The following is a 12,929-nucleotide window of genomic DNA, read 5'->3' on the forward strand; positions in this document are numbered from 1 at the left end:
ACTGAGCCATTTATGTGTAGATTTTAGCGCAACAGGGCTAGCAAGGGTCTGTGACTTGGAATTCTATGAGTGTGTATGTATGCATGTATTTATTTCTCCTTTTTTTGTCTTATTATAGGTGGTTAAACTCCAAGAAGTCTTTAAGACATTTTATCTTGGAAAGCACAGTGGTCGAAAACTCCAGTGGCAATCTAGTTTAGGACATGCTGTCCTGAAAGCAGAGTTTAAAGAGGTTTGTGCGTGTTTGTGTTCATAATTCCTACCTTTCGGCCAAGATTCTTGATAAGATGCAGATTGGTTGATTAGTTGCTGGAAAGTCTTTTTTTTCTCTTTTAGCCAGAGATTGTTGTAAGTTACCAGCTATACTAAAACAAGAAACTCAATAAGAAGTTTATACTCTTAAACACCAAGATACAGCAATTAATATTAAAACAGTAGAATCTAAATTTCCAGGTTAGTTCATCACCTTGGCCACTTGTTTTCCGGTCTAAAAGATTTTGCTTGGATTTTTAGGGCTGCCAGTGCATATAAAGAGAAATAGATAGTAGATCTGTATCAGATCGTAGATAGCTTATTTTTTACTCAACAGAGCTTGAGTTTAAACAAGGGTGGGATGCCAACAAGAAATGTTATGACAAGATTCAGAATAGAAGGAACAGTACAACATATAATGTGGAAGATCCTCTAGTAGTTCCACAGATACATGATTCCTCCTTCCTAACAGTGTTTTTATTTTTTGTATGCATTTTAACTGTTTTTGTATGTATGTATTATAACTTTGATTTTTTTAACTCTTTTAAAATTGTTTTAATGATGTATGTTTGGAAGGGGGTTGATTTTAATAGTTTTATAATGTAATTTTATCATGTATGTTTTTAACTGATAACCACCATGGTGGCCCTTGTAAGCGTAGAAAGATGAGATTCAAATTTTGTAATAATAAAGAAATTCATAATTGCTGGGCCAAGCAGATCTGAAGATATTCACCAGCTATTATGGCTGTTACTGTGGTCCGGAAACAAATAGGTGTAAAAGCTAATTTAAGTTTGAAGAATGTAGTATTAGTGACCCAGATGGTGGTATTTTGCACTAGGAGAAGATAATTTGAAGTTCAGTTGTAGACATATTTGTGCACAGTCAAATGACAAATGACATTGTACTCACAAGTTCCATCAGGTACAGCAAGTTTTCCCTCCTCACTGAGTTCAGTATATGGCTTTGAGGCTGACCTGACTGTGAATGCCCACATATTATATGAGTAACTCAAACATTTTGATATAGAGGATTGCTGAGATTTTTAGTCCACTGCCAAGGGAGTCCACTGAAGCCAAGGCAGAAATGACCAACCTTGTGTACATGTGGCCCAGACAATGTTTTGTTGAACAGCTGTTATCTTCAACTGGTAGTTCTCTTCCTAGTTTTTCATTCCATCTACTGAATACTATACAACATTGCTTCTTCATAGTTGACTTTCATTGATCTTCAGTCAGTTTTTTACAAGATTAATTTCTAGACAAGTTATCATATATAGTCCCAAATAAAAGTCATTCTTTGGGTTGTATCTCTACCTGATCGTGTCAGGCTTGCTTAGAGCAAAGCTTTACTTAGTTTCAAAAGGATAATACAGTCTCATCACCCACTAGTCTTACTAAACAGGACCACTCTGAAGGGGCCCAGTTTATAGGTAAGCTATCTCTACATTTAACCTATACTAAAAATATTTAAATAGGCAGAGGGAAAGTTTAAAATACAGGTTGAGTATCCCTTATCCGGACTACTTGGGACCAGAAAAGGATCTTTCCGTATTTTGGAATTTTTGCATATACATGAGATATCTTGGGGATGGGACCCAAATCTAAACACAAAATTCATTTATGTTTTATATATACTTTATACACATAACCTGAATGTAATTTTAAACAATATTTTTAATAATTTTATGTATATTGAACCCTCAATGGTGCTGCGGAGGGCCTGTGAGTAATGCCTGCATGCCGACTCAAAAGGTCCGGTTTTTGGATCAGTCCAGACATCGGATGTCGGGATAAGGGATACTCAAACTATATTGTGTGTTAATTGTCTAGCAGAACGCAGGTATTTGGTTGGTAGGAAGTTACCAGCAAGGTAAGGTCATAAGCCTTTGCATTCTTTAAAGTGTGCTTTGAAAATATAAAAATATAAAAAGGCACTTTAAAAAATGTAACACGGTGAAACAGGATAAATTCTTCACACTAAATATATACTAAGTAAATATATGCTAAGGTATACAGTAACTGAAATATTAATACAGCCTTTCTGTTTATTCATGTAGCAGTATGATGATGTGTAAGAGAACTGCAGATGTGTAAGAGAACTGTAAAAAAAGCTTTTAGGAATTGTGAATTAATTTTTTCTCTAGTTTTACTTTTGTTGTTCTTTGCTGGAATATGGATGCATCAAGGGTGCATCAATTTGATTTGATAAAATAATTTATATTAAAGTTTTTGTATGAATCCTACAATCTCACTCATGAGTGACAAGCCAGTCAGTTCACTGCATGGTAAACTCTTAGCAGAATCCATAGCTCCTGAACAAAAAACTAACCAAGTAAAACAAATGTGGCTTTAAGAGGGTTTACTGTTCTTCCAAGTAAGTCAGCATGTCATCCCTCAGTCCAACCCTCAGTAGCCCAGGTAGAAAATCTAAACTGTGAAGGCTTCTCTTCATGAGTCAGTATGTTTATCTGTCTCTCTCTTTGTGTAGGTTTGCCTTGAAAGCTGTAGAACCCGATCACCGGTTTGGGAACACCATCCTGGCATGGTGACTTTCTCTTTGTGCTTCTAGAGTAAAATAGTCTTGACAAAAGAGTTCTTGCATGATAAGAATTACAGATCTGTCATTCTTATGTGTAGGATTACAAGTTTACCATAATTTGAATATTCCTTATTTGTACAAGTTGGAGTTTTTTAAGATTATTACTTGGTCTTGCCACATGAGGGCACTTTCACAAGACTATTTTACCTCATGAATTCTGCAAGAGAAAGCTTCTACCATTCAAAAATGACCATGTGAATTGATCCTACGTGATCAGATTCTATTTGAGTTTGGTACATCAAGATCTTTGCTACTAAGTAAAACATGTTTTCTTCAGGTTTAAGTAATTTTAGAAAATCTGTATCATTGTGTGTGTTAAGTAACAAAATCAATATGTCTCCTGTTAGGCTAGCATAATATCTATATGTGGGTATCTTGTACAAATTGCATTCTGCTGTAGCACAGGAGAAAATGGGGTTATTAACGATCTAATAAGTCGGTTCTTTTAAAAAATTATGCACCACTGTTTGATCAAATAATGTTCAAGGTACTTTAAAGACAACGAATGTAACGTGAAACAAAACAATCCCATCTCAGCTACTCAATGTGTATATGATTTTCTTTAGGGGAAGAAGGAATTCCAGGTATCACTCTTCCAAACGTTAGTGCTTTTAATGTTCAATGAAGGAGATGAATTTGGTTTTGAAGAAATTAAAATGGCCACTGGTATAGGTATGTAAGAATTCTTGAGCACGCATCTTGAATGTGATCTAATTAAAGTCCAGCAGGAAGATGTCTTGAAATCTGTTGCAAAATTTTGTTAACTGGTATATGAACGCCAATAGGTACCTATGTTATAAAAGTTCTCACTAATAATATTTCAGAATACGAAACATGGTATGGCTGCAAATGGTAACTCCTCCTGTGGCTGTATTTGATATTCACTATGTAGTAGAGCCCTATGATCTTAATTTCCAGTAGATACTGTGTGTGGAGAAGTTATTAATGGCACACTTCCTAAATTCACTGAAGGTGATGAGAGAATCCAGCATGTATCACTTGAAATATGTCTAGCTTGTCATTCCAAGCTCTGGGTGTATGGATGAATGTGTGTTTGTCTCCATCTTCTGGTCTTAAAAGCCAGAAATTTATCTCGATAGTAGCAGGGGGAGATGGAAAGAGCAGTTTGGAGCTTTGTGCCGCATCCATGGTATCGTTTGCCTTTTTAAGCAAGTGCAGATTGCATGACTAAACAATATCCAGGCTGCCTCCTGCCTCATCTCAACAGCTCATGCCTAACAGTTCAAGAAAAAAGAAGAGATAACATGCCTTTTCCAACTTGCTTCCTCTGCAGCCTGCACTTTTATATTATGAAGAAAACAAAAAGAACACAACAAACAATACACAAAATACAAAGGATCAAAAAGATAAGGTAAGTACTAAATGTTGTTGCTTATCAATGACTTTAAATGTCCTAGTCATTGATAAGCAACAACATTTAGTACTTACCTTATCTTTTTGATCCTTTGTATTTTGTGTATTGTTTGTTGTATGTGTTTTCACTGTACACCTCTTTGCACTTAATATATTTAATTGCATTGGAAATTCGTGCTGTTTTTTTGTTTTCTTCATACTATACGGCACAGAGCCTTCTTTTTCTGCACTTTTATATTAGCAGCATGGTATGGTAGTTAGAGTATCGAACTAGGATCTGGGAGACCAAGATTCAAATCACTAGGCTGCCATGGAAGCTTGCTCTCTAAGCCTGGTCTACCTCACAGGGTGGTTGAAAGGATAAATGAGGAAACTGAGCAGGGGGGAATTATATTGTAAGCCTCTTTGGTCCTCGCTGGAGACAAAAGCGGGGTACAAATATCTAAATAGATATTGATCCTTACTGTATGACTGCTCATTATTACAGGATGAACCAATTTTCTGTGTGTTTGCTGTTTAAATTTATATTGCAGAGGACAGTGAACTGAGAAGAACTTTACAGTCTCTGGCCTGTGGTAAAGTACGAGTATTGAATAAAAGTCCAAGAGGCAAGGACATAGAAGACGTGGACAAATTCACCTTCATTGGTGATTTCAAGCACAAATTGTTCAGAATAAAAATCAATCAAATCCAGATGAAAGAAACAGTACGTATTAAACACTGGCGACTCTCTGACACATTCTGCTGTTTTGATGCTTGGTTTTCTGACTCAGTCAGGACATAGTGATATTGTATTGTATGTGTTTTCAACCATTTCTTCCTTCATTGAATTTTTTCTCTCTCTGCTATTAATTGCTCTTGTGTGTGTATAAAGTGCCTTACCTTAGGTGTGTTACTTTCAGCTAATTCTTAAGTTCATGGCTATACAGAAATCTGTTACAAAGGACTGCAGCTCCTCCAAGCCAAAAAATCACACGAAAAAATCACTGTGGTGTACCACATAAATGACTCTATAAAGTGACTAAATTATCCTAACATTAGGTTTGGGATTTTATATAGATCAAGTAGTCATGAACATCTGATCTACATGTGCGAAGGCAAGTGAAACTCAAATTATGTTTTAAGAATAGTTCAAGGTATGACAGAAGTGAAATTTCATCTGCGCTGTGATTTCATCCTTACTAATAACAAGAACAGTTTCCAATTTTATGTACTAGGTTTTCGACCAGTAATTTGTGCAGTGACATAACGTTACTTAAACGTGTGTCCAACATGATGCATTTGTGACCATTTGTGACCAAATGCATCAGGATCGACATCAAAAATATACAGAAACTGACTTTTTAGAAAACGTATAGCCTGTAGGCATAAACACTCTATTTTAATCTAAGGCAGAATTTCTTCATAACTGCTGAGCCTTCCAGTATCTGAAAAGTACTCAAGCTCTAAAAGGTTGCTAAGAGTATTTACATTAATCTCATGTTTGTGGTTTTAGTGCTTGGTAAAAGCAATTAACACCCTGACCTGAATGGCTCAGGCTAGCCTGATTTCAGATCTCAGAAGCTAAGCAAGGTCAGCCTTGGTTAGTACTTGGATGGGAGACCACCAAGGAATACCAGGGTCACTATGCAGAGGAATGCAATGGCAAACCGCCTCTGTTAAGTCTCTTGCCTTGAAAACCCTACTGCTGCTGTAATTGTCTTGTTTGTGGGCTTACTAGAGGCACCTGGTTGGCCACTGTGTGAACAGACTGCTGGACTTGATAGACCTTGGTCTGATCCAACATGGCCTGTCTTATGTTGCCATAAGTTGGCTGCAAGTGTAAATCTGATAAAAGAGTGCAGTCATATTACATTCTTCACCTTTCGTTTGCATCATGTAAATTAAAATCTGAAAATCTGAAAAAAATCAGTTTTTTTATAGTGGTTAAGAGCAGTGGACTCTAATCTGAAGAACTGGGGTTGATTCGCCACATGAGCGGCGGTCTCTAATCTGGTGAACTAAATTGGTTTCCCACTCCTGCACATTAAGCCAGCTGGGTGACCCTGGCCTAGCCACAGTTCTCTTAGAGCTCTCTTAGCCTCACCTACCTCACAAGGTGTCTGTTGTGGGGAGAGGAAGGGAAGGAGATTGTAAGCCGGTTTGGTTCTCCTTTAAAAAAAAGGTAGAGAAAATCAGCATATAAAAATAAACTCTTCTTCTTGGGGGAAAGGCTGGAAAAACTCTGTTTATGCTTTTTTAACTATAAATTGAGCTCCATGGACAAGTAACTGTGTTTACTTAACACCTTTCACCCAGTGACTGGTTCCTCTAAACAAATAACCCCCACCTCTGAAAAAACGGTACTATTGGCAAAGCTACATTCCAAAAAACATTAAGTAGAGCATTTCCTTTTGTTGTATGTTCATGTATTTGATTCCCTCTTCATGCTGTCTGTCTAGAAAAACTAACCAAAGGCAAAGGTGTGACACTGTGTGAAAGAGAGTGATGAAAATCTTGCTCTTTAGGTTGAGGAACAAGTCAGCACAACTGAAAGGGTGTTTCAAGACCGGCAGTATCAGATTGATGCTGCTATAGTACGAATAATGAAGATGAGGAAGACACTTGGTCACAATCTTCTTGTTTCAGAGTTGTATAATCAGCTAAAATTTCCAGTGAAGGTGAGTGAAATTTTAAGCTTCTGATCCAATAAAACCCACATTTTCCATGAAGTCGCCGCCCCTTGAAATGCTGCTTTGTAATTGGCTTGCTTTGTAGTGCTTACTGTGAGAGAAAAGTCTTCCCCCCTGAAACCCAAGTGCCGCATAAAAATGCATTTTAAGAACAAAAACCTGAGCTACCTGAAAGGAAGTGGGTAGGGGAGAAATCCAAGCCTGGTTTTTGAAAGGCTTTCTTCTGCTCAGAAAGAACTGTCAGGAAGCAGGAAGCATTTGAATCCCCGACCCTTGACACACTGCTTTGTAATTGGCTGAGAGAGAAACCAAGCTTCTGTGTTCCACGCTTTGCCTTATGCATGGGGATTTCACCCGGGCTGAGCAGAGGGGGAGATGGAAGAACTAGGTTAATAGAGGAATGGGAAGTCCCAGGATTTGTTAGAGCTGGCGGCGAGGTCATCTCTAATGGACGGAAAACTCATGCATAACTCCAAGGAACAACTGAGACAGACAGGGGCAAACATGAAAATACCCATGCATAAATGACCTTTGAAACTGTTTGGTAGACCCCAGTCCCCTACAAAAGGAAAATAAATTAGCATCTGCTCTTTCTCTGTTTATCCTGGCCTCCATCTCCTTCCCCTGCAGTCTCTCCTGTGGCAAAGTTTCAGTTGCAAGGTTCTACAAGCAGGGACCTGTAATTCTGTACTTGGTAAAGTGCCATGGCCATTGAGGTGACAATATAAAAGCCAGATTTAAAAAATACAGATTTTTTTGCATAATCATGGTGACATTACTGTCATCAGAATAATTATGCTATGAAAATAAAAGGTTACCTATGTGTATCTCTATAATAGTAAACAGAGTACCAACCTATTCTCTTATTTCAGCCTGGAGACCTGAAAAAGCGGGTTGAATCTCTCATAGACAGAGACTATATGGAGAGAGACAAAGATAATCCTAATCAGTACCACTATGTTGCATGAAGAAGAAGAGGGACTGTTTTTATAAAACAAAAGAACACTAGCTTCCCAGTAATGGATACCTGTGCTGTTCCTGGACTTTACTTTTAGCAGATCTGGGGATTTTGTTTGTCTAGTCAATCAGTTGTATGCAAGGCTGATACTTGAAACCTCCTTGCCTAGAGCTCATGGTAGCATTCAGCTATTTTTAGACCTGCCTCTTGATTTTTTTAAAAGATATTTAATTTGGGGGGAGGGAGATGAGTTGGAGTAAATATTAACATTCTCTGTATGAAGTAATTTTTCAGCCCATATACATTTGGGTGGCTTAACGTGTGTTATTGATTGACTGTTTATGCTACCTTCTTTAGTTTAAAGGATTATTTGATTTCTGTTTAAAACTTCACTGAAGCACGTCATTTGTCTCAGAGTACACTGAATTTTTAAGTATGCACATAACATTCTAGCATTTCTTTTTTGATTAAAAAAACACATGCACATCTTTCTAAACTGTACCCTACTTTAACTAAGTCAAGTGCCAAGAAGATGACAGCTTTAAAAACATACATTTGAGCTTTCTATTGAGCTCAAGATATTCGTTGGTAAAATACTCCCCCCCCCCCCATTCCTTGGCTATATTAGAATGATTCTAATAAGCACTTTCTTAACTTCAGGATAATTGTTAATGGAATATGGAATAACTTTGTTTTTTACAGTAACACACAGTGTTTACTGTTCAGTGTATTCTTAGACAGACCATACATAGACCTGTTGTGAGGACAGTCCCTCTACAGATCCATCCCTTCACATTTTCAGGAAAGCCCATATATGAGAGGATTCCTGTATCAGTGGCTGTCCTCCCACACGCTCAGAATTGTGCAGGCACATTACTTTGTGCAGTGGAGGGAATGGATTGCTCCCATAGTTCGTCTACAAAGACTTCATTGTAGCTTGTTTCATATTGTAAATATGGAAGTTAACTGAAGTTCAGAGAATGAAAGATATGTAAACAGATAAAAATATAACTGCTGGTTCTACAGGATACACATAGTGACATATTAAAAGCAAACAAAGGGGTTTTGACCTTTGTGTCATAAATGCTAGCAGTATCTTCATGAACTTGCTTTTGCATAAAATTAGCAATATGATTTATTATATAAATACAATCCCATGGACTATTTTGACTTTTGCAAATTAAAATACTCCTTTTGTCATGTATATTCCTGTTGACTGTGTCTCAATCACTGAATTTTCCTTCCCTTTCTCTAAAAAAATACACACTAATGTCCATGTATCTTGTTTTATCTGGCCAAGGGCCGCAAATAAACTAACTATCTACACGCTAATGTCAACACTATTTAATGTAGGTTAAATATTTTAAGATGTGAATTTCAATTTAAGGTAAATCTTTTGGTACATATTAATTATTAATTTCTTATTCACAATCAGTTTAGTATCTGCAATGGAGTGGGAAATGGCACATCAGACTACTGGCTTGTTTTGTCTTAAATGTTATAAAACTGCCTATATATAGCTTTTTTGATATACATAAAAATAAAAACTTTCAGAGGTTTTCTAGTGGGCAACAGTTAACTGTTCATCTTTGGTCTTCTTTGCAGTGCCACATTAGGGACTATGCAACTGCAGGGCTTGCCTTGGAGACGTTTACTTTAGCTTCTTAGACTAGTAAGGGGTCTGCTTCACTGCGCGTGCGTACATTTTCCTGCCAAAACAATAGTGCCAATGCAGGGAGGTGCCCCCTTTCCCTCAGTTCTTTCTCTGCCGCCAATGAGAGAGGTTCTGTGAGCTTTGCTCTTCGCCGTGATCGGTTGTATTGGTCTTTGTGCTGATTCTTCCAGTGGGACAAAAGGCCCTCTTCAAGAAGTGACTTTAATGTGGGATGAAGATGACTAAAATAGATAAACACTCATTGTGCCTTATCTGCCTTGATGAGTCCCACAATGTCGGGGCCAGCAGTTTACACCAAAGGCCTATTTTGATAGAGCAGCTCTTTATGAACGAGCATTGTCATTTTTCAATTTGCCGACCTCGAAGTCATCAATCATGCAGGATCAAGGGCCCAGGTCTGAGTCTGTCGGTTCTGCTTGTTTGGTTCCAACCCCGGAACCTCACAAACGCCGCTTGTGATCTCCAGATCCGAAGGTCAAGAAGCGAATTTCTTTGGAACCACTAGGCAAAAAAGTAAAGACTAAGACAAAGCATTTGGAGAAACATGCATCTGGTCGGCATGAGCCCAATGAGTTTGTTCCATCCAGCTCTGTTCCGTTGCTTATTGACCCTATAGTGCTTGAGGATCTGTCGTCACCGCCTTCTCGCACTCCCTCCGGTGCTTTTCTTGTCTGCACGACACTGCTCTGGCACCTGATACCAGAACCAAAATTGAGGACCTACCCTTTGCTGGGCAAGGTTTTTCTCAGCTAAAACTGATGAGACTCGTAACAGCTCAGAAAGCAAAAGCAGACGGCTAGATACATGAGGGTCATGGCCCTCGCTCCTGCCCTATTCCATAAGCAGAAGTACCCTTCTAAGGGCTATTTTCAGTCTTAAAGGTACAGGAGACAGTGGTAGTCATCTTACGGGTAGCACTGTTCTTATCCACTCATTCAGGCTCAAGCTAAACAAAGGTCTTCAAGATCCACACCCTTTTAAGTTGTAGAGATACTTTTAGATTTGATACCCTTTTAAAATCCTTTTTAAGATTGTAATTGTTTACTGTGTTCTGGCAAAAGCTGTAAATAAATAAATAAGAATGATTCCTCAGTGGGTAAGGCCTTTTTACCTTCTGAGTGTTTGAGAACTATTAAGGGCCTGGTTAGGAGTTTTCAGGCCATTAGATATCAATCTGCCCTCCAGATCCAGACACTACTGGAACAAACTGCAGTGGTTCCACAAGCCAGGCTCCGCATGAGGCCATTGCAGAACTGGTTTGTGAGGTTTTTTAACTCTATGGTACAACCCCAGATAGTTTGTTTCTCCATCCCTAGACCTATCATTCATTCTTTGTCATGGTGGGCCGTGGAATCTAACCTCAACAAGGGTATCCCATTTGGTACTTTTACACCTACAAAAACTCACTTCCGATGCCTCATTAAACTGGGGTACCCATTGTGAGGGTCTATCTGCACAGGGTGTCTGGAGACTTCAATGCATATTAACGTACTGGAAATAAGAGCTATCCATTATGTTCTTATTTCTTTTGCAGATGTACTACGCAAGAGTGTGCTCATTCATACAACATGTATTACATAAACATCAGGTGGAACAGTTGTTTTCTCTCTGCCTAGAGGGAGTAAATATTTGGAAGTGGGCTCATGAGAACAACATCTTATTACAGGCCATACACATAATTGGTACCATGAACTGCAGAGCAGATGCTCTAAGCATGTTTTTGCTCCCCCATCATGAGTGGTCCCTCAGTTGGATTTACCTGCTGCTCATCTTCAATGAGTGGGGTTTTCTGGAAGTGGGCCTTTTTGCCACATCAGGAAACACCAAGGCTCTGCTTTTCTGTTCCAGGGCAGGCCATGATTCCAAGTAACTAGGGAATACATTCCAAATTCCATTAATGACAAGGGTACTCAATCGGGTGCGGGCATACAAGACACATATTATTCTCATAGCAACCTTTTGCACTTCACAAATTTGGTTTTCAGACCTAGTGTACTTAGCCAATGACAGGCTCATACATCTGCTCATGGTCTCAGACCTTTTTCAGATCGGTTCCTTAGTTCACCAAGACCCTCATAAGTTATGCTTTACAAAGTGGTTTCTCAGTCCTCCCCTGTAAGGTTTTCGGATTAGTTGTTACAGGTTCTTCTGAACTCAAGGAAACTTTCTACTTGTACATCTTATGCACTAAAATGGGAGCATTATTTCAAAATTTATTGGTTGGTTCAAAGGTTCAAATTCATTGGTTGGTTCAAAGGTTCAAAATCCTCATGTCCTGTCCACTACCTGTAGTTCTGGAATACCTCCTTAGTCTTAAATATGTTGGCCTTAGTGCCTCTTCAATTAAGGTGCATTTGGCCACATTTTCTGCTTTCCACCAATGGGTTGGTGGTGTCTCCCTTTTTTCACATCATACATCTAAACAGTTCCGGAAAGGGTTATTCAATATGTGCCCCCCCTATATGTCACCCGATGTCTCAGTGGTCCCTGTCTTTGATCCTATCTCAGTTAATGTTACTTCCCTTTGAACCCCTGGCAAAGGCTTCCTTAAGCCCATCTTTCACAGAAGGTGGCTGTTACCTCTGCCATGAGGTTGGGAGCACTGGCCACCCTTAAGGGGGCATCTCCTTTTAGCCAATTTTCCCCCAATAGACTGCTGTTTCATCCAAGCTGCCAATTTTTGCCTAAGGTGGTTCTGAGATTGAACACATGAAGCTGCCTTATACTGAATTAGACCCTTGGTCCATCAAAGTCAGGATTGTCTACTCAGACTGGCAGGGGCTCTCCAGGGTCTCAGGCAGAGGTCTTTCACATCACCTACTTGCCTAGTCCCTTTAACTGGAGATGCCGGGGATTGAACCTGGGACCTTCGACATAACAAGCAGATGCTCTACCACTGAGCCACAGCCCCTCCCCAGGCAGTTTCATTACCAGTGTTTTTTTCATGACCTCCCAATCTGCAGCTGAAAAAATGTTGCACACATTGGATGTAAAAAGGGCATTGTATTATTTACAAGGGTTTTTAGGAGGACTCACTCCCTTTCTATTTGTTTTTCTGGACCAAAAATTGATCAAGCGGCTTCCTCCCAGTCTCTGACTAGGATAGTACAGACTATTAAATTTTGCTATCAATGGTTGGGTACTAGATATCCATTGCTCCACCAGATCACAATCTTCTTCGGCTGCCTTTCAACGTGCTGTTTCCCTTCAGGATATCTGCAGAGCTGCGACATGGTTATCTCCTGATACCTTCGTTTGCCATTATGCTATGGATGTAGTGACCAGAAGGGACACAGCAGTTGGGAAAGCAGTCTTGCGTTAATTGTTCAACGGAGAGCTCATCACTCTCCTCCTGGTGAGTGGCTATACAATCTCCCAATGTGGGACTGCACAGAAG

General features: G+C 39.1%; 1 protein-coding gene across 1 annotated transcript in view; it reads left to right on the top strand.

Moving 5' to 3' along the window:
• CUL4A (cullin 4A) overlaps nt 1-8,296 on the top strand; it is a 37,089-nt gene extending 28,793 nt beyond the window's left edge. The window contains exons 16-20 of the mRNA XM_056861937.1: nt 119-232; nt 3,420-3,525; nt 4,761-4,933; nt 6,735-6,887; nt 7,772-8,296. Of these exons, the coding sequence (XP_056717915.1) occupies nt 119-232; nt 3,420-3,525; nt 4,761-4,933; nt 6,735-6,887; nt 7,772-7,867 (642 nt within the window). The 3' untranslated portion in view covers nt 7,868-8,296. The remainder of the gene's footprint in view (nt 1-118; nt 233-3,419; nt 3,526-4,760; nt 4,934-6,734; nt 6,888-7,771) is intronic.
• The last annotated feature ends 4,633 nt before the right edge of the window (nt 8,297-12,929 follow it).

Source organism: Euleptes europaea, chromosome 16 (genome assembly GCF_029931775.1).
Source record: "Euleptes europaea isolate rEulEur1 chromosome 16, rEulEur1.hap1, whole genome shotgun sequence".
Taxonomy (NCBI): Eukaryota; Metazoa; Chordata; class Lepidosauria; order Squamata; family Sphaerodactylidae; genus Euleptes; species Euleptes europaea.